The sequence below is a fragment of the Trichechus manatus genome, unplaced genomic scaffold (assembly GCF_000243295.1).
Source record: "Trichechus manatus latirostris isolate Lorelei unplaced genomic scaffold, TriManLat1.0 scaffold00113, whole genome shotgun sequence".
Classification (NCBI taxonomy): domain Eukaryota; kingdom Metazoa; phylum Chordata; class Mammalia; order Sirenia; family Trichechidae; genus Trichechus; species Trichechus manatus.
This window is the reverse complement of record NW_004444049.1, coordinates 8105987-8127158: the sequence shown is the minus strand read 5'-3', so window position 1 is coordinate 8127158 and position 21172 is coordinate 8105987. Positions and strand designations below refer to the sequence as shown.

Below are 21172 nucleotides of genomic sequence, written 5' to 3'. Positions count from 1 at the left end.
TCTCATGAAACAGTAGTACACATATTGTTTTATGACATTGGTTAACAACCCCACAACATGTCAACCCTCTAACTTCTCAACCTTTTTTTTTTGGTAAAAATACACGTAGCCAAAGATACACCATTTCAAAAATTTCTAATAGTATCTTTTTTGATTACTGCTTGACTTCTTGAACCAAGGATTGCTTAATGTGGAGTGGCCACTGCGTTTGGGCCAGAGGGGAACAATGGGAAATGCTGTACATTGTTATTTTTAATGAAGTGGTCCTGGGTGAGTCTGACTGGGAGTGGAGGGGAGGTGTTTCTCGGAAACTATAAGCCCAGGAGAGGTCCTACTGTCCACCCCTAGCTACCATTTCTTCATTCCTTCTTTTGGTGTGGATATTTAGGCGATACAAGGGTTTCTTCCCTCTACCCTCAGGGGAGCTGGCACCAAACATCAGCCTGTGACATTACAAGGTCACTTCTCAATCCTCTGAGTCCATCCTTCTCTTGTGCTGAGGTCTGAGTGGGACCATCTGGTGCTCTTTCTGCTTCTGCCTCACTTTTTGTTTCCACCTATGTGGAAGGAGAAGCAGGGCTCAGGAGCAGAGTTGAGTGGGTCTCCGGGCACTGCCCACTTACTTGATTTCTTTTTAGATGTTTTTGCTCACTTGCCTTGCCTTCTGGCCAAACCACTCACTGTTTCTAAGAATTAGGAGTCTCATGGAGGATTCCAGGGAACTCAGCCCATTTGTGGGAACAGAGCCCTGGTACAGGAGGCAGGAGGCCTGGATTCTAGCCTTGGCTCCACTGGAGTCTGGCTGAATGACTTTAGGTAAGTTCTTGCTTTTCCCTGGATCTGGCATTAATAGCCAAGGGGCTGGACCAAGTGGTTGTGAGCTTCTGATGGCTCTGAGGACAGGGAGGATGGAGAGGGTGCAACCTACCTGTTCTCCAGGTCCTGCAATGTGTTGGGCAGTGGCTGGCCCAGGGTCTCTGGCAGGAGGAGAGTGATGGTGCTGGTAGCCAAAGGCAGTGCGCTGTAGATAAACAGAGGAAGGGAGGGGTAGAGCTCAGCTGTCATGGCCACCAGTGGACTCAGGGTGCCTCCTATGTTGGCCAAGGTTGTCATGATGCTCAGACCCCTCTGCCTCTGGGGAGGAAGAGCACCTTGGTGAGGTCAGTGGGTCCTGCAGGTGCCTTAGCCTGCCTGCCACCCTTTGCCTCCTCTTTTCACACTTGCCATAGGGTCAAGTGCTTGTACTTAACTTGGCTAAAAGGAGAGCTGGGAAGCAAATGGCTCGAGAACCAGGAGATTTGCATTCCAGTCCCAATTTGAACCTGCTGTGTGACTGTGAACAAGTCATCAACTCACCTGTCTCCTGAGCTCCAGACTATACATCTAACTTCCTACTTTACATCTTTATTTGGATGTCTAAAAGGGCCCCCCAATTTTATATGGTCAAGGAACTCTTCATTTCTACCTCTGAGCCTGTTGCTCCCCTCGACTTCCCCATCTCAGTAAATGGCACTTCTAATCATCCACTTGCTCAAGCCAAGTATCTAGGCATTATCTTTGATACCTCCTGTTCCCTTGTTTTCCCATATTCAAAACATAAATCTGGATGGCTCTTCCTCCAAAACACATTCAGAGTCAGTTCCCTTCTGTCTCCACAACCATTGCCCACCACTTAACTCCAAGCCACTCTCATATCCTGCCTAGGGGGCTGCAGTAGCCTCCTGACTGGTCTTCCTGTGTCTACTCTTGGCCTTGGCTCCCTCTCCCCAGTCTACTCTTCATGCAGAAGCCAAACTAGTCTTTTAAAATCATAACTCATATTGTTTCACTCCCTGCTTAAAAACATCCAGAGATGCCCCATTGTACTAGAATATAATCCTACTTCCATATAAATCCCTACCTGATTTGGTCCCTGCCTATATCAGTTCTTATCTTGTGCCCTGTCCCTTTATTTCCACCCTAAAGCCTTCAGACTTGCTGTTCACCTTTGATCTTGACCAAGAGCCATACCTGATTACCCCAGTCATCTAAAGTAGCCTCCCATCTCTCTTTTCTTTTTTTTTTTCACCTGCAGAGGGTTGAGTTAATCATACTCCTTAGTATATGACCCTCTGTTATCATTTGTCTTGCAAGGCCTTCCTCCCCAACCCCCCACTCCGCTAGATTTTTTATTTCCTTTTATCTTTATTACCAGTTGCCATCAAGTCATCTGAAGCACTTGCTGATAAAGATCAAAGACCATTTACTTAGATAACACTTAGATAATATTTATGATCTGAGTTTTAAAAAATTTCTCCATGTCACTCTTCAGTGTCCTTTGTTAATTCCCTAATAAAATACAGCTTTTGATGCTTTTCTAAACGGTATCTTAATTTTTAAAACTATATTTTTTAGTTGGTTAATTGCTATTGATGAAGTGGTAATTTCATTTTGTATCCAGCATTCTTGTTTAACTCTCTTGTTAGTTTAATTATTTATCACTTTTGTTGGTTTATCTAGGTAGATGATCATATTCTCTTTAAATAATGACGTTTTAAAATCTTTCCTTTTTTAAAAGACTCTTTCCCTTTAATTCTTACATTTCTTATTTATTTTTCTTCCCCACTAGTGTTGCCAGAACAGTACCATGTTAAAAGTTGATTCTAATTTTGAAGAGAATACATCTAAAATTTCCCATTAAGTATAGTGTTTGCCCTGGTGGTGCAGTGGTTAAGAGCTTGGCTGCTAACCAAAAGACAGGCAGTTCAAATCTACCAGCCGCTCCTTGGAAACCCTGTGGGCAGTTCTAGTCTGTCCTTTAGGGTCACTAAGAGTTAGAATCAACTCGATGACAATGGGTGGTTTTGGTTTTGCTTTGGTGCTCAGGTTCTCTGTTTACTTCTCTTACCAGAAAAACCAAACCCGTTGCCATTGAGTTGATTCCAACTCATAGTGACCCTATGACCCTATATGACCAAGTAGAACCACCTCATAGGGTTTCCAAGGAGTGGCTGGTGGATTTGAACTGCCAATCTTTTGGTTAGCAGCCATAGCTCTTAACCACTGAGCCACCAGGGGCTCCATCCCTTGCTAGGTTCCCATTTTCCCTAAGATTATTGGCCTGATTTTTCCTTACTGTCTTTCTAGCTTTTTGGTGCTTTTAAGCACCACACATTTATATATACTTTACATGTATACTTTTGTCATTTTCAGTGGGAGGGTTGGCCTAGTTCCCCATTAATGGAAAAGTTTGTATAAGACTGGAAGATTTATTCCTTAAAAGTATTGTAGAACTCACTTGTAATATTATCTGGGCCTGGTGTTTTCTTTTTGGCTAAATTGTAAAGTTTACTAATCAAACTTTGAATTTCTTCTCGAACTAGTTTTCCTATATTATCTTTCTTTAGGGATTTGTCAATTTCATCTAACAATTTAAATTTATCACCATAAACATGTTCAAAGATTTCTTGTATCTTTTCAATCACTCTAGATCTGTAATTCTGTTCCTTTTTTATTCCTAATATTATTTGCTTGTATTTTATATCCTTTGTCTTGATTGTTTTAATCAGGGATATTTTATGGATATTTTCGAAGACCAATTTTTTGTTTTGTTGAGCCTCTATGCTATATCTTTGTTTTCTGTTTAATTTATTTTGGCTACTATTATTATAATTATCCTTGTTTTACAGGTAAGATAACTGAGCATTTGGACTAGGCATTTTGGCTTCAGAGCTATGTTCTTAATCATTAAACTTTTATGTCTTAAATCTATTTTGACTCATATTAATATATCTACTTACCTTTCTTCTGGTTAATATTTTCCCAGTATATCTTCTCCCATCTCTATACAGCCAACATTTTCATGTACTAACATTTTAAATGAGTCTTGTAAACTGCAAAAAAATGAAATAAAAATAAAAATCCACTTGGAATATCTTTGTCTTTTAACTGGTAAATTTAATGCATTTACATTTGTTGTGATCACTGATATATTTGAATATATTTATCCTACGTTTTTGTTTTTTATTTGTCCTGCTTTCTGTATGTTTTTGTTCTTCTTTCTTGTCTTAAAAAAAATTGATTGACCTTTGAGCCCTTTTTTGCTGGAAGTCTTCTGGCTGCTCTAGGGTCTGATTGTTTTGTTTCAGGACTCCTCCCCCAAATCTCACTCACCGCATTACTGTGGGGTACAGCTCCTCTGTGTATATAATGATGCAGTTCAAGGAGACAGAAATGCAGCCTTTTCCTAACACGGCCATTGCAATGCAGAGGAATAAGTGATCTGGAAGGGAACAAAGGTGATGGGAGGATGCTGAGAAAGGTTTAGAGGGGCCTTAGGCCTTTTCCACTCTTCTGCGTAGCTGGGTTGGCCCACTGATGGAGGTGGGTCTAGACAAGAACAAGAACAGGAGCAAGGATGGGGCATGTGCTCCCCCAGGGGTACTGTTGCACAGGCCAGAATGCAGATTCCTGACAGCAGCATTGAGCCCATTTGGGTAAGCCTGCGGCCCAGTGATTTGGTGGACAGAAAGGTCAGGAAATACAATGGCACGTTCACAGCTGTGAAGAGTATCTGGATCAGGTAGATATATTCATTCCTAAAGTTTGCAAACTCATGACCACACCATAGAAGCTGAAGAGGGCTGTGGACCTGGGCAGGGGAAGAGATGATACACTCTGGGTATAGCCATGCCACATCTATATAGCAATTTAAGCTGGAAAACTACTCTGTATCTGTTCACACCCCTGCGAGTGGGTTTATTTTTAAACCTTTCAATTGCAGATAAGAAAATCTCCCTTTATTCTGAAAGACAGAGTATTATTTATTGGATATTAGACTACATTTTTAAATTACCTAGGAGAAAATATTTTTTACTTAGCAATAGACTCCCCCTTCCTTTTCATTTTTTGTTTAAAGAGAACTACTTTTGATAGGTGCAAGCTTTGATTAGCTAGTTGGCTTGTAGGGTAACTCCTACCCCTAGGAATGTTCAAGTAATGCTGTTTTCTAAGAAGGAAGAATTAATTTAATGGCAGGAGTTTTGACCTTCCTCATCCTCTCACCCTCCCAGCCTGTCCTGTTTTCTCAGTCTGCTTATGTGTCTATCAGTTTCTTGATCTCCTGCTTGAACTGGATGGAGTTACCACAGTGAGAAGAGGCAGAGAGAGAGGTGGCGAATGGCAGGGCAGCGCAGCAACTGCGACATTGAGGGCTGGGCTTGGTTCATGGCCAGGTCCTTCTGCAGGTTGGCTTGGAGCACCTGCTGGGATGGGCAGGGCTCAGGGTCTGGGTTCCCCTGTGGGCCCCTCCCTGCATTCCCTGTTTTGGGAAGCATCAGATGTCCTGGGTTATGGGGTGAGGGTGGGGCAGACAGAGCCTGGTAGAGGGTCACAGGAGGTCTTGGGGGTCTCACTTCCATACTCAGCTTGGCCCCTTCTTCCTGCTTCCCGTTGATCTGGGCCACTCTCTTCAAGGCCTTCAGGGTGAGGTCCAGTCTCCCAGAGCAAGCGTACCAGACGGCAGACTCAGTGAAGAACCTGTGGGTTGGGGGTATGTGGGGGGTGGGCAGGACTCAGCCTAGGTTAACAGAGAGAGACTTGTGAGAAGAGTACTGACCAGTGCAGGAAGCTATCTTGGAGGAGTGGACAGAATTCTTGGCTGGGAGTTAGGAGTTCTGGGTTCTACTCCCAGGATGGCCAATACTTTCTCAGGAGATCTGGAACAGTCCTACCCCTCTCTGGGTCATGTCTCCCTCGCCTATCAAATTGGACATTGGTTCTTTCTGCTTTGATCTGCTTTGCTACTGGTGGGAGGTAGGAGGTTCTCTAGGAGAAGCTATGCCTGTCTGTCACTTATTGTGAACCCTCTACCCACCCTCAGGTCCCACACAGCTGGAGTAGATGAAGAAGACAAAGAAAGGCACAGAGAACAGCAGCTGCAGGAGGTGCCACTGGGGTATGGCATAAGCCATACCAGCCAGGAGGAACTGGCCCAGGCTGGTGACAAATCCAATTAGGAGGCCCAGACCTGGTCAAGCATGGATGGGCAACCACTCCAGATCTGGGGAGAGGAAAAGAGCTCAGGTGGAAGTTAGGACTTGTGTGGTTTGTATGTACGTAGGGAGCAGTAGCCACTTGCCGGTGGATGAGGAACCTCATATTGGAGCAGAGGAGCTTCTTTCTCAAGCTCAGTCCTTCTCTTTCACTCTAGGCTCCTCAGAGGGTAAGACAAGGATGGTTTAATCACAGGCTAGGTTTAGTGTGTGTGTATGTGTGTGTGTGTGTGTGTGTGTGTATGTGTCGCTTCAGTGGAGCAAGAAATGGGCTGGAAGGCTCTGAATTCCCAGACATGCTCTTATTCAGTGTTCGCAGCTCCAACATTCATCTTTCCTGGCTTCCCCCTAAACCTCTTTTGACCCGCTTACAGCCACCTCTCTGAACTTTCTACAACTCACTTTAATTCAACAGACATTTAGGGTTGGCAACTGTGTGCCATGCCTTTGCTTAACCAGTGGGATAGAGATGAATGAGACTCAGGCCATTCTGCATCACTTTCATTTTCTCCAGTAGTTTACATTTTCTGGCCTCTGGGCCTTGTAGATTCTACTGTCTAGAACTCTGCTCCAGCACCTTATCCATCTCTTTTCCTGCCTCTCATTGTCTTTTGGTTCTGAGCTTGATGTAACTTAATCTGGGGGTTCTTTTTTGGCCCCCAAGTCATGACTAAGCACCCTATTTCTTAGCTCCCACATCACCCAGGATAGCCCCCATTCCAAACTCTAGCACACCAAACTGTAACTACTTGGCAGCCATCCCTAGTAGATTGCTAACTCTGTGAAATCATGGTAGTGTCCCTCTTGTTCACTTCTGTATTCCCAGTGCAGGGTCTGACACAAAGTAAATACTTGTTGAATAAAGGAATGTTGAATCAAAGGCTCACAGTTTGATTGACCTGTCCAAGCAACCCCACTCCAGTCTCTATCAAGTCTGTTCTCTTCTCAGTGATCCCTAAATCCCTAAATGAATTCTAGCCCCAAAATAGCCAGAACCACCAAAAATGCTGTGATTTTAAATTCCTTTTGCCCTGGGCACTGCCCACTCCAGGAGAAGACTTGACAGGTGGGTATGCTGGGACAAGTGGACTCAGCTTCATACTCAGGGAAGGAACTGAGGTCTGAATTTGTCAGGCCCCTGAGTCCACTGAACCCCTGTGATTCAGGAGTCTCTATAAACCTGACCCTCCCAGGGTCCTCCTCACTCAGCGTTATGGTGTTGCAGCTGATGCTATTCACAGTCATGCCCGAGAGGAAGCGGCAAGCACAGTAGGCTGGGAAGTCGGGTGTGAAGGCAGCACAGGAACCTGACACCACTAACTGCAGGTAGACCCAGATCAACATTCTCCAGTGGCCCAGCCTGTGGATGGAGGGGAAACCTGAGTCCAGAGAACACATTGCTGCCTCCCTGCCCTGGTTCCTGGCTGTAGGGTCCCTGGTGCCCTGGGCAATCTAACAAATGCTTGTGAGGCTGCATGTGACCTTGAGGTAGGTACTGAGATGGTAAGTGGGTAATAATAGGGTGAGGGCTGGGATCTGGGGGTTCTGAGCCTTTGGAGGCTTGTTCAGTTGCCGCTGTCCGGGGTCCTGACAGATCCTAGGACACCTAGGTAAACCATTTGCTGTCGAGTCGATTCCAACTCATAGCGACCCCATGTGTGTCAGAGTAGAACTGTGCGCCATACGGTTTTCAATGGTTTATTTTTTTTGGGAAGTAGATTGCCAGGCCTTTATTCTGAGGCACTTCTGGGTGAACTCACACTTCTAACCTTTTAGTTAGCAGCCAAGTGCGTTAACCATTTGCACCACTCAGAGGCTCTTCACACCCGACTAGAGGGGCCCAAACCCTGTCATTAGAATCACAGGGGCACTTTGAAGACATCTCATGCCTGGGTGCCACTCAAGGCTTGCTATCTGGAAGGTAAGCTGGAAAACTGATTTTTAACAGCCTCCCGAGTTTTGGAAACTGCTGCCCTGGGTTGAGATTGATTCTTCTGCTATTGGTTGATGATGACACCTGTCAAACCTCTCTCAGGAGACAGTCTTTTGTTGTGATTTTTAATTTCTCTTTTGGGGAAACGTTTGCAAAGGTTATGCTTTTACAGGACAGATATGGCTGTGGTTTATACTTCACAAAGGCTAAAGCTGATTTTGTGTATGTTTGACCTTCTATCACATTTCTAATACTTAAAATTTTATTCTGTGGAAAATTGTCCCCTGCTCCTCACCCCATGATTTGACCTGGAAGAAGGCCAAGGTTAGGGCAAAAAACACTGAGTTATGGGTACTGTTGCTAGACCCAATGCTCTCATTCTTTAATTTAGCCCTCATCACAACCCGATGGGGTTACGATCATCATCCCTATTTTTTAGACAGAAAAACAAAGCCCAAGAGAGGTTGTGTGATTTGTCCATAGACATACAGTAAAAAGCATATCTGCGACTTTTTCTAGTTCTTACTGATTCTTAAGTCTGTGTTTGTTTCTATGACACCCACATGTCACATACAAAGCAGAAGTGGTGGAAAAAGACTCCTTCAGGAAGTCAGAAAACGTAGATTCCAGCCCTGCTTTTGCCACTTGTTGGCTGTGTGACTGTACTTTTTTAAAAAAGGAGACATTCAATATTTACTTTTTTAAATTGTAAAAGTAATCTGTGTAAATTATAAAAGTAATGAATTATTATAAAAAAGTCAAACATTATAGTAATGAAGAGTGAAAAGTAAAAATTATCTCCCTCTTTCCAATTTTGCTCTTCAGCATTAACAACTGATAGCTTTCTTGGGTTCCTTCTAGACAGTTTGGACAAGTTATTTAGCATCCTTGAACCTCAGTTTCCTCATCAGTGAAATGCACATAATAGTACCACTCCTGCTGGCCTCACAAGGTAATTGTGAAGATTAACTGAAATGAGAAGAGGCAAGGAAGGTGCTGACGGACCGTTGAGTGATTCTTACAGACTTTCCAGACATGGTTAGGCTTAGATGGATCAGTCTTGTGTCTCTCCCTGGACTCTCAGGGATTCCAGCCTCCCCGCCATGTCCGGCCTAGAGTGCTCATGCCTTTGTTCCTTGATCCAACCTTGTTCATCACTGACCTGTCTGCCAAGGTCCCAAAAACCAAGCTTCTGACCAGCACCCCTGCCATGAAGAAGGACTGACTCAGCTGGGGCAAAGTCTTGTGTGTGCACACCAGGTCCCACTGTGAGGAAGGAAGAAATGGGGTTAAGAGGAGCTAAGTGTAGCCCCAGAGAAGCCCCACTCCCTCTTTTCTGGTAAGGCTGAGTTCTGGATTGGGACCAGCACATGAGGAGCATCTCCCTTCCCCCAGCTACTCACTCTTCTACATCACCTTCTCCTGGCAAGAATTATTCAAGTTATTTTAAACTACGTAAAAGATACCTTTTGGGTGTCCCAGTCTACTCTCCCTTCTCTGAGCACTAACCCCTCACCCTCCAGGATAGGGTTCCTGTAGTCTTTTTTTTAACCCCATGAACCTGTCCCTCCCCGGTTACAACCAACTGGCTCTGTAGAAGACACCTGACCTTGGGGCTGGACTAAGCTGATCAGATTGTTTTTATTATGAATTTGGGAATGTGACTCAGAGAAAAAAGATTTGTAAGGACATCTAAAGTTGGGGTAGAAGTGGAGTTGAGAAAAAGAGAGAGAAAGGAAGAGAAGGAGGAGAAAGGAGAAGAATGTACATGGACACACTGTGGTAAGTGGATCAAGGATGTTATGGACAGGAACTGAGGAATGAAAGAATAAGAAGCAAGAGGATGTAGGAAAGATGCAAGAAATCAAAGGAATGCAAAGAGAACCAAATCTGTATGTAGTCTAGTGATGAAACTGGAGCCAGATCAGAAATTGATCAGTGGATACCAAACAGTCAGAAAGAATCTCTCTGCCTCTGATCTGTTCTAAGGTGCTTGTTATCTGCAAAAGCAATGGTTGCCTGGAGCTGGTATCACCTTAGGGTTATTATTAGCTTTCACCATTTGTGTTTTCTTCATGTGCACCTGAAACCCCTGAGGAGGAAATATTTTTGCGTGCTGCTGTGATAGTTATTTTATCCTTGTTGTTGTTGCCACTGAGTTGATTCCTACTCATAGCGACCTCATGCAATAGAATAGAACTGCCTCATGGGGTTTTCTTGGCTGTAATAATTTTTAAGTATAATTTATTTTTTCTGATGTTGTTGAGAATATACACAGCAGAAATACACCAATTCAACAATTTCTACATGTACAATTCAGTGACATTGATTACATTCTTCAAGCTGTGCAACTATTCTCACCCTCCTTTTCTGAGTTGTTCCTCCCCCATTAACATAAACTCACTGCTCTCTAAGTTTCGTATCTAATCTTTCAAATTGCTGTTGTCAATTTGATCTCATGTAGACGGATCCTAAAAGAGCACAATGTTCAAGGCAGGCATTTTTTTTACCAGTTAAGCTAAATTATTGTTTGGTTTTAAAAAGACTTCAGGGCATATTTTTGTTTTAAGGTTTAAAGGTTATCTCAGGGCAGTAGTTTCAAGGGTTCATCCAGTCTCTATGGCTCCAGAAAGTCTGGAGTCCAAAAGAATTTGAAATTCTTTTCTGCATTTTTCCCCCCTTGTGATTAGGATTCTTCTATAGAAACTTTGATCAAAATGTTCGGTAATGGTAGCCGGGCACCCTCCAGTTCTTCTGGTCTCATGGCAAAGGACGCAGTTGTTCATGGAGACAATTACCTACACATTCCATTTTCTTCTTCTGTTCCTGACTCTCCATCTTCCTCTGTTGCTCCAGGTGAACAGAGACCAATTATCATGCCTTGGATGGTTGCTTGTAAGCTTTTAAGCCCCCAGGCACTACACAAGGAACTAGGAGGTAAACAGAAGCACTAAACACTTATTAGGCCAATTAACTGGGATGTCACATGAAACCACGACCCTAAAGCTCCAAACCAAGGAACAAGATCCCATGAGGTGTTTTGTTGTACTTGACTGCAAACTTTACGGAAGCAGATCATCGGGTCTTTCTCCCATGGAGCCTCTGGGTGGGTTCGAACTGCTAACCTTTTGGTTAGCAGCTGAGCACTTAACCTTCGTACCACCAGGGTTTCTTTATCACTAACAGGAAGCAAAGTCTAGGAATAGACAGTGGTGGATCTGAGGGAGACTAAGAGAATTGCTACCTAGGACGGTCTTGTGCTGCTAACTTGATAAAGGATATAATAAATGATGGATGTTATGAGTCTGGCCTCAAAGGAAAGAAAAGGACTAAAAGAGAAAACAAATGGCAGCGGGGCCAGGGAGTAGAGAGATGAAATGGCGGCTATTATTGGTCTGCAGTACAGGAGTGGACAAGTGACTCAGGTTGGGTCATTCATGTTAACTCACGCCCGCCTACCCTATGGTCATTGGACTAAGGGGCAAGCACATGACTCCACCAGCCAATCAGTCTTCCCTAGAAAGCTTCAAAGTTGGAGCTGGGAGACAGAAACCTTTTTCTCCCTGGCCATGAAGTTATTAGGAGTAATCCCAGAATGACACATAGCCGCCTTGTGAAGGATTCTTGTTCACAGTAGATGTGTTCAACATGCAAAGAAAAGCAGAGAAGAGAGCCAGCAAGGTTCATGATGACACCCACGGCTCTGGTTCTCATCATCCTTAGAGCCAGCTTCATCTCTCCCAGTCTTGTAGTTCAGTTATGGGAGCCTTTATACCCACATTTTAGCTTACATAAGCTTGATTTGAATTATGGTCTCTTGCAGACAAGGGTCCTGACTAATATAGGTTCAGACAGGAGCTGCTAGTTATTGCCCAAGACATTTTAATCCACAAGGAAATAATAAGAGGATCTCAGGCAGAGTTTTTATTGTAACCCACAGCCAGCATCTTTTTTTTCTTTTTTTGTATTTATTTCGCTCTTTTGCATTCAGAGTACTGAAGTATCCCTTTGGGATACTAGGCCATTTGTGAATTCCTCCCAAGGGGAGGGAAGGGATTTGGTCTTTTTCAGGTTATGCTGCTGTGCTTACCAGATACAGCCATGTGGAGTGTCTTCACTGTGATTAACTTTCTTGCTTAAGGAGGCCCCCATTGCTTTGTAAGCCATTTTATTTGCTTCACAAACCAGAAGGTCCAGCTTCACATTAGTTTATACATGTAAGCTGCCATTATTCTAATGAGATGCTCTCCTGACGCAGCCATGGGCTTTGACATTATTGGCCCAGAGAAGAGGTATGTTGGCTGTGCTTTTAAAATAGGTCTTTTGGTGCCCTATCATTGCGTGTGGCAGGTGGATTATAGTCCCATCTACAAGGCCTATTGGAAAGGGATTAGATTAATACTGGCATCTCCATCCCAACTTTTCTGTAACTATCTTAGGGAATGGGTTAACTGTGTGCATCTGGCCTTGTAGGCATTAAAACCAAATACGGTGAGATTACTACAAAGTTTCCATTTAGAAGGAAATCCGAGGTGCCCTCTCACCCAGATACTTTGCTCTGGATGGCAAGAAATCTGAGCTTTTGGATCAAACTGCCTGCTGTTTTGAATAGAAGAGCAATAGGTAGGCTGATAGTTCCTGGAGTCTTGTTGACCTTGAAAGGCACGGAGTGGGGAAAAGAAGGGACATGGGGAAGCAGAACAGGGAAGCAGAATATATGATCACATATAACAAGTTCAGATGGGTGGGCAAGGATAGCTCAGAGCTTGGGTTAAGGCTGGAGACTAATGAAGGAAATCCACTATGCACAGAACTATGCACAGAAGGGTTAGCAGTAGGTGGAGTTGTCTATGTGCATCAGAGGAAGGAGGGCCAGGATACTGAGTTACCTTCTTCTTCTGTCTAGTAGGAGTACGGCTTAGCTTTCATCAGTTTCAGACGCATGCTGCATTAGGCAATTTTGGGGCTATGCCTGACCATGACCTCTTTCTTCTCAGGGCATCCTCTAATAGGCACATAATTCCACCGTACTCCCCCCTTGACCAGCTGATTAGATGAGGTGTTGGCTTCTGAGCCAAGTGGGAGGAGGGAGGCTCATCAATGTGTTGAGCTCAGCCAATCAGAGCTTTCTAAGAATTTGAATTACAATACAGAGGAAAGTTCAGGTTGGCGCTGGGCTTGTAAGATGAGCACACAGAAGGAGCAGGTTGAGAAGGAGAGAGGTGAACAGAGTAGGTATACACGGATGGATACCTCTGGTGTTCCAGTCCCTGGTTCCAGTTTACATGAGGCCTGAGCACACTTTATTTTCTGTCTCTGGATTTCCTGAGATATTTATATCCTTGAAGTCATGCCTCCTTTTCCCACGAGCCAGTTTAGAGGGCTTCTCTTCCTTGCAACCATTGACTAGAACAGCTGTTGAGCATGATCAATGTGATAGCTATTAGGTGCAGACTGAGGCCTGATGAACCACTCAGCAGGCCAGGATGGCTCTACATCTGGGTGTGTGTGCATTTGGGGGTGGGGGCGTTAAGTCACTAGAGATGAAAGGACCCCCATAGCCCTGTTCTCTTTCCCATCTTAGTTCCTTGGCTGCTGTCCATCTCCCAGCCCCAGCTGCTGAGAGCAATTACTAGATGAAGCCAAGAAACTGCTTCTGCCTCTAGGACTCTGAGCCCAGAACTTCCTGCTCAGGAATCCCTCCCAACCCCCAACCTCCTCATCCCGCCCACCCCTCACTCTCCCCCACCCTTCACTCCCCTCCACCCCTCACCTCCCACCCCCTCAGGGAATCTCTCCCACTCCCCCTCCTCCTGTTCAGGGATCCCTCCCATTTCCCCCCCTCAGGAATCCCTCCCGTTTCCCCCCCATGCCTCCTGCCTCCTTTTTCCCGCCTCTGATACCCCTCAGACACCCCCGTGGAATTCTCCAGTCCCCAGGCTCCTTTGACTTCCTGAGGAATCCGTGAAGGACATTAACTCTGGTGGCAGTGTCTCCCCCTCTCTAGTGGGTGCTGGGGAGGAGGGGACAGACAGCAGCTTTCTGCAAGGACTTCCATGTCTTTTCTCCCAGGAAGGCCCCTAACTCCAGCCATCTTTCTCTTATCTGGGCAAAGCTCCTCATAGCTCTAAGGTCTTCCCACATTCAGACAGTCTGTGTCTGTGTAGGGGGATAATAAGACGGAGACGTAGGGGGGGAAGGGGGCAGGGAGCCCAGGTCCTCACCTCAGTCGTGATGGTGGAAGGGAAGGTGCTGTTATCATAGATCCAGCCATCGATGCAGGGCTCTGTGGCCCCTGTGACGTTGGCCTCTGTGCCATTGGCAGAGGGTGGTCCCCACTGTGGGGAGGTGAAGTGGAGGCAGGACTCAGGCTGCCCCTGCCTGTCCCGGGGCAGCCAGGCCTCCAGCCCCCGTTCCTTGATGAGGTTGGCGTTGGCAGGTGGGCAGCAGTGGTAGGTGGGGGTGGCTGCGGTGAAATTCTGCAGAGTAGTGTGCAAAAGTAACAGGAGTATGGGGAGAGTGGCCAGAGTGACCTGGATCCGCTGGAAGCGGCCCACACCCTCCACCTGCTGCAGGAGGTCATTGAAGGTCATGGGGTCAGGCTTTGCAAGAGCAGCTGGGGCTGAGGCCTCCGCTCGTATGAACTGCTTCCCATCTTTTGGTGCAGTGGGGGGACAAGGGCTGCCTTTGTCTCCTCAGCGCATCAGTTCCTGGGTCTGCTGTACCCCTAGGCCTCCTGATTGTCAGTAGGAGTTCTTATAACTTCTCTCAAGTTAAACCGTGACTTGAGAGTGAGATATTTAATTATTAAGACCCAGCAGGCCAGTGAATTGCTCATCTGGGTCTAAAGGGCAGGGGAAGAGCGATCGGGTAGAGGAAACTACCCAGTGTTGGGAAGTTCAGCTCTCCCCACTGGGCCAGAACTGATGAGTCCTCCTTGAGGAAGAAGGGAAAGTACTAAAGGCAGTAGGGAAGGCCTAGCCTGATGTGTGCATGAAACCCAAGCTGAGGTTCCCTTTTCATGCCAGGCCCTAGGACACTGAGCCAGACTGACTTGGGGAAAGACTCTGAAGAGCCCGCAGAAACACCCCAGGAGGAGTCAGAGCGTGCCAGAGTTGGAGGGCTCTGAGGCAGGGGGAGGGAAATTGACCGGCCCCAAGGCCCCCAGATCTGCACAAGCAGAACTAGATCCACCTGCTCCACCTCCTAGTCCTAGCCCTGTCTCCCTGCTGCAGGCTGGTGAAGATGCCATCCCAGGTGCCTGATGTCAGTCCTGAGGGCAGTGCTGTCTGAGAAATTGCAGCAGGGAGACAGGGCTAGGACTGGTGGCTCTTAAGCATCTAGTGGGGTGCATGGGGGAGGGTCAGCATCATTGGGGGATACCGGGGCTCTAGATGTTCCAGGAGGTGGGGTGGGCATGGTGATTTCAGCTCTGCCCAAATTTGGCCTGGGAGTTAGGGACCTACTCTCTGAGCTGCTGTGAGCTATCCCAGGGTCTTGTGGCTTTTTAAGGGGGGCTTCAGGCCACCTTCCCCATCTGGTTGCCCTGACTCAGCCCAAGCCCTAGGGTCTCACCTGGAAGGCAATGTGGGCAGCTTGAGGGATGTAAACTTTTCCTGGGGGATGAAGGTCTGAGGGGCAGGGTCACTTGCAGAGGAAAGGGCAATGGGCAGACAAGCCTGGCTGAGCAAGCACATTTACCACAGGCGACAGTGGACCCCTCACTCCTGCCAGCTATGGGTGGTAATAGGGCTGTCTGGTCCCATGCCATCTCAGGCTCCCTGAAGTGAGCTCCACGCCAGCATAGGTGACTGGGCATCTGGTCCTTTCCTGACACCTAAACTGCCTTCCATTCCTCCTTTCATAGGGTTCCTCCCACGGTCCCCTTCCTCCTCCCTCTTCCCCCTTTCTTTTTAGCCTAGAGAGAGGAGGACAAGAAGAAGCTGGGCCCTGGGAGTGGAAAAGGCCAAAGTCCCAGTGCCTCACAGCTCTGGGGTAGTAGAGGGGTCAAGCACACACATTCTGGAGCCAGACTATCTGGATTCCATTCCTGGCTCCACAGTTTACCAGCTGTGTGAACTTGGAAAAGTTACTTGACCTGTCTGCACCTTGATTTCCTTATCTGTAAAATGAGAATAGTAGTATTACTTACCTCCATAGGGTTACTGGGAGAATTAAATGAGCATTGGTGGTTTAGTGGTAGAATTCTCACCTTCCGTGCTGGAGATCCTAGTTCGGTTCCTGGCCAATGCACCTCATTGCAGGCACCGCTCATCTTCACTGGAGGCTTGCGTGTTGCTGTGATGCTGAACAGGTTTCAACAGAGCTTCCAGACTAAGGCAGACTAGGAAGAAAGGCCTGGTGGTCTACTTCCAAAAATCAGCCAATGAAACCCTATGGATCACAACAATCTGGTCCTATTGTGTATGGGGTCGCCATGAGTTGGGCAGACTCCATGGCAGCTAATGATAACATACGCGAAGTGCTTAGGACAGTGCCGGGCACATAATTAGCACTCTGTGCTGGCTCTCTCTGGCTGTGTTCTACCTTCCTTTCTTCCCTCCATCAGTCCAGAAACCACAGGAGGTAAAGCAACAAAGAACGCTCAAGAAGAGCAGCAGGGAGGACTAGATAAGCTATCAGACTGTAGTCCCTGGGTGGCCGAACTGTTAAGCGCTCAACTATTAGCCAAACGGCTGGCAGTTCAAACCCACCCAGACATGCCTCAGAAGACAGATCTGGTGATCTGCTTCTGAAAGGTCACAGCCTTGAAAACCCTATGGAGCAGTTCCACTCTGTACATGTGGAGTCGCCATGAGTTGGAATCCACTAGATGGCAACTAAAAACAGCTGCAGAGCCAGAAGTGGCAAACCCCTCCGAGTCTACACCCTGCTGGGATCCAGCAGAGCAGAGGCCAGCATCCTGATGTCACAGCTGTTGTCCTTTTTCTCCTCCTTTGCTGTGAGAGGCTCCCATCTGCTCTTACAGAGGGGGAGGAGCTTCAAACAAAGCCTCTGATTGTCTGCTTTCATTTTTGTCTCTTGTCAATTTCTGGTCTAACAGGGAGAGGGAGGGGCATAATAAGATATTTAAGTAAAATTTATAGAACTCTAGGTCACTACCCAAAAAGTTAGTGGTTCACACGCACCCAGAGACACCTCAGAAGAAAGGCCTGGAGACGTACTTCCGAAAGGTCATAGCCATTGAAAACCCTACGGAGAGCAGTTCTACTCTGACATACATAGGGTTGCCGTGAGTCAGAATCGACTCGATGGCAGCTGGGTTGGTTTTTGCTTTTATTTGAATACCTTAGAGGAGGAGGGAGGAAGAAGGAGGGAAGAAGGGATGCGGGAAGAGTCTTTTCCAGTTGTCCGGGATGGTAAATTCCTGGAGGGGGCGGGGCAGGCACTGGACTGTGTGATCTTTTGGGCTGGAAGCTGGCTGATGTGGATGGTGATGGCATTGGGAACAAAGGTGACACAGGGAGACGCTGCACAGAGTCAGACTTTTTAATGATGTGGTCTTGTTGGGGCCTATTTGGGAGGGGGACCCTTGGGGAGGTATTTCCCTGAACCACAACCCCCGCGCTTGGGCTGCAGCCCTCCCTCTCCCCTCCTCGTGTGGATGCCCAGGGCCTGCAGGACCTGCACTCCCTTTAGGTTCCTGTAAGGCCCCTTCCCAGTCCTCAGAGTCCATTCTTCTCTTGTGCAGAGGCTTGGAGCGGGACCATCTGCTTCTGCTGCTCCTGCTGCTGTCGCCTCAGTTTCCCTCTCCTCCTGGGGGCAGAGGGGTGGTGCCCTGGGTGTGCCTGGCGTGCAGGCCAGGAATGGGGGCTCCCAGAGACTCTCCATTCAGCTTGCCCAGCCACCCACTCTCTGCCGTAAACATCTACTGCTCCCCGGAGCTGGGAGTCCCAGAAAAGATTGTAGGAGACACTCAGCCAGTTTGGGAAACAGAGAGACAAGAGCCCTGGCCTGGGAGAAGAGGCCTGGGTTTGATTCTCAACGCCACCCCAGTCTGAATGGGTGACCCGGGATAAGTCCTTGTTCCTCTCGGGCCCTCAGCATTCTTATCTGTCCAAGAGGGGGCTACACCAAGAGACTGTGGGCTTCTTGTGGCTCTGAGGGCTGATCTCGGGTGGGGAGGGTGCGGCCCACCTGTTCTCCACGTCCAGCACCGTGTCAGGCAGTGGCTGGCCCAGGGTCTCTGGCAGGAGGGTGACGGCAGCGCTGGCAGCCACAGGGACGGCGCCGTAGATGAAGACAGGTATGGAGGGGTAGAGCTCGGCAGTCATGCTCACCAGCGGGCTCACGATGCTGCCCACTCGGGCCATAGTGCTGCCCATCCCCATGCCCATCTGCCTGTGAGGACCACAGTTCTGCTTGAATGCTGTGGTACAGGCCACACCTGGAACCAGGGCAGCTCAGGCCCACCCCCAGGGCACCCCCAAGTGCCCCCTCTGTTTCCCATTTGATTGGTAAACTAACTTGGCTTTTGTTTGGGCAATTTTTAAAAAGGGAAGTTGGGAAGGGTCCTGGCCGTGGAATTGGGAAATTGGGGTTGAATTTTGCTTCTGTCCTTAATTTACTGTGTGACCTTGGGCAAATTCCTTTTCCTTTCTGGGCCTCAGTTTCCTTAACTGTCAAATGAGACAGACCAATGGTTTTCATATTGGGGTTTTTTGAGTTACAGTTGCACCAGCCCCACACAGACCTACTGGATTAGAATCTCCAGGGGAAGGAACTTGGAATCTATGTGTTAAGAACATGCTTTATGAGAGCAGTAGTTAAAAGCATTGGCTCAGGAGACAAACTGCTTGGGTTCAAATCCTGGCTTCATCACTCACTAGCTGTGTGACCTTGGGCAAGTCACTTCACCTCTCTGTGCCTTGGTCTTCTCATTTGTAAAATGGGAATAATAATAGTACCTACCTCATAGGCTTGTTATGAAGATTAAATGAGTTACTATTTATAAAAAGTTTAAACTGCCTGGCACATGTTGAGCTTTTTACTATTATCCTTTCCCTGAAATCGCATAAGGGCACAGGGCTGTAACCATGACCCCTCAGGGTTCGTATCCAAGTAGCCTAGGGAAGCTTGACATTTCTTTGACATTTAATGTTTTCTCTAAAAAGCTCATGTGAATTTTGCATCCCATCCTTAAAACTGACATGTGATTTTTGTTTCTTAATGCAAAATTACACTCCCCTCGCCATCTTGGCACTTCAAAAAGCAGTGCTATGTTTATCTATACTCCTGACATACTCATGTGTTGTTGTTGTTAGGTGCCGTCAAGTTGGTTCCAACTCATAGCGACCCTGTGCACGACAGAATGAAACACAACCCTGTCCTGTGCCATTCTTACAGTCATTGCTATGTTTGAGCCCATTGTTGCAGCCACTGTATCAATCCATCTCATTGAAGGTCTTCCTCTTTTTTGCTGACCCTCCACCTTACCAAGCATGATGTCCTTCTGCAGGGACTGGTCCCTCCTGACAACATGTACAAAGTACGTGAGATGAAGTCTCGCCATCCTTGCTTCCAAAGGGCACTCTGGCTGTATTTCTTTCCAGACGGACTTGATTGTTATTCCAGCAGTCCATGGTATATTCAATATTCTTCACCAACATCATAATTCAAAGGCATCAATTCTTCTTCGGTCTTCTTTATTCATTGTCCAGCTTTTACATGAAGCGATTGAAAATGCCATGGCTTGGGTTAGGCACACCCTAGTCCTGAAGTTGACATCTGTGCTTTTAAGCACTTTTTAATACTATGTACCACCATTTAAAAATATGGTTCCCATGGTAGGAAATGACGTTCATGTTTGTGGCCTTTGGTTTCAGATATATGACTTAGTTTATAGATGGAATTTAGATTTGGTGGAGGTCAAGTGGGTGCCTTTGATTCACTCACTGCCTCTGAAGTGTGTCATCTGGGCTTTCTACCCTGCCCCTGTTAGTGGCTCCCTTGGCGACTTTCTTCTAGGAACAGATAAGAGCTTGGAGGGTAGCCCCACCTGTGTTACCCAGGAAGGATTTATTAAGTGCTTCTATATGTTTTGCTCTGATGGGTGTTGAGAAGGGGCCTTTGGGTTGGGGCATACTAGACTATGCTTTGGGGTCTGACCTGTGTACAGGAGAATGTCTTGCACCAAGATAACAATCTCCCCCAATGCCCTGCCAGGCCTCCACTTACCGAATCATTGTGGGATACAGCTCCCCGGTATATAGGAAGATGCAGTTGAAGGAGGCAGCCAGGCAGCCCTTCCCCAGCACAGCAAGGGAGGTTCGAACAATGGATTGGTCTATAGAGAAGGGAGCAGGGACAGAGGGATCTTGGGAGTGGGGGCTGGGAGGAATTGGCCTCCCCTCCCTTTTAAGAAGTTGAACCATGTCTGGGGATGGAGCCCAGGATGAGGGAGGGCCAAGGTGCTCATGGGTGCTCACCCTGCGGTACCACGCCATTGACCAGGATGCAGATGCCTGCCAGCAGCAGTGAGGCCATCTGGGCAGGCCGGCGACCCAGGTTGTTGATGACAAGGAAGCACACAAGCTTGGCAGGCAGGTCCACTGCACCAAAGATCACCTGGATTAGGTAGATGCTCACCCCAAAGCCCTGCAGGTCCATGACCAGCCCGTAGTAGGCGAAACTAGTGGCAAACCTAGTGGGGAGGAGTAAATGGTATGGGTTTGTTAGGCAGGCTTAAAGAGGGGTGCTCATTCAGAATCGGGGTGAGCTGCCCTGGGTGTCCTGCTTAAGGAGCTGGAATCTTCCTTGGTTAATATTTCTTCAGACATTTAGTAGTATCCAACTTAAGAATTGAAGTAGTCCTCCCATACCCCAAATTTCACAATCTTCTGACAACTAGTGTCCCTGGTGTATTAGGAAATTTGCACTTAGTTGCTATGTAGTATTTACATAGTTTTAGTCTTTATCTTATCTATTGATACCGGGCTGAGGGAGGTGGACAGTTGGTTATTCAAGCCATATCTTTAGGGCCAGGGTGTTGGGAGAGACCAGAGTTTTCTGGGGGTGTGTCCATGGTCCTGGGATGAGTGTTGTACGTGTTAAGATGTCAAGGGCCCACAAAAGGAAGCTTAAGTCACTGGATAGAATCCACAACTGAGGGAGAATTCCCCCAAATTGGAAGCAAAGTGTTCATTGGCAAGATTGTTTCTTCTGACCATGCTTCTCTTAACTGTTG

At 47.0% G+C, this 21172-nt stretch overlaps 2 protein-coding genes across 5 annotated transcripts in view; both read right to left on the bottom strand.

The window, feature by feature from the left end:
* Nucleotides 1–416: 416 nt before the first annotated feature.
* On the bottom strand, nucleotides 417–14558 carry LOC101347780 (solute carrier family 22 member 6-like). The gene is given in 12 exon segments (XM_023738127.1): nucleotides 417–508; nucleotides 511–557; nucleotides 929–1132; nucleotides 4153–4261; nucleotides 4387–4567; nucleotides 4570–4630; nucleotides 5125–5240; nucleotides 5394–5517; nucleotides 5851–6040; nucleotides 7238–7392; nucleotides 9128–9231; nucleotides 14190–14558. Coding segments are annotated over 12 exon segments (1752 nt in total).
* Nucleotides 14559–17464: 2906 nt separating this feature from the next.
* SLC22A6 (solute carrier family 22 member 6) overlaps nucleotides 17465–21172 on the bottom strand; it is an 8276-nt gene continuing 4568 nt past the window's right edge. Inside the window, exons 7-10 of one of the 4 annotated variants that reach the window (XM_004383821.1) lie at nucleotides 20415–20629; nucleotides 20164–20272; nucleotides 18124–18327; nucleotides 17465–17739 (exon numbers count right to left, since the gene is read on the bottom strand). In XM_004383821.1, coding sequence (XP_004383878.1) covers nucleotides 17652–17739; nucleotides 18124–18327; nucleotides 20164–20272; nucleotides 20415–20629 — 616 coding nt within the window. In that variant the 3' untranslated portion in view covers nucleotides 17465–17651. Of the gene's footprint in view, nucleotides 17769–18098; nucleotides 18328–20163; nucleotides 20273–20414; nucleotides 20630–21172 lie in introns of all 4 variants that reach the window. The other 3 variants (XM_004383823.1, XM_004383820.1, XM_004383822.1) reach the window with 3 other exon arrangements.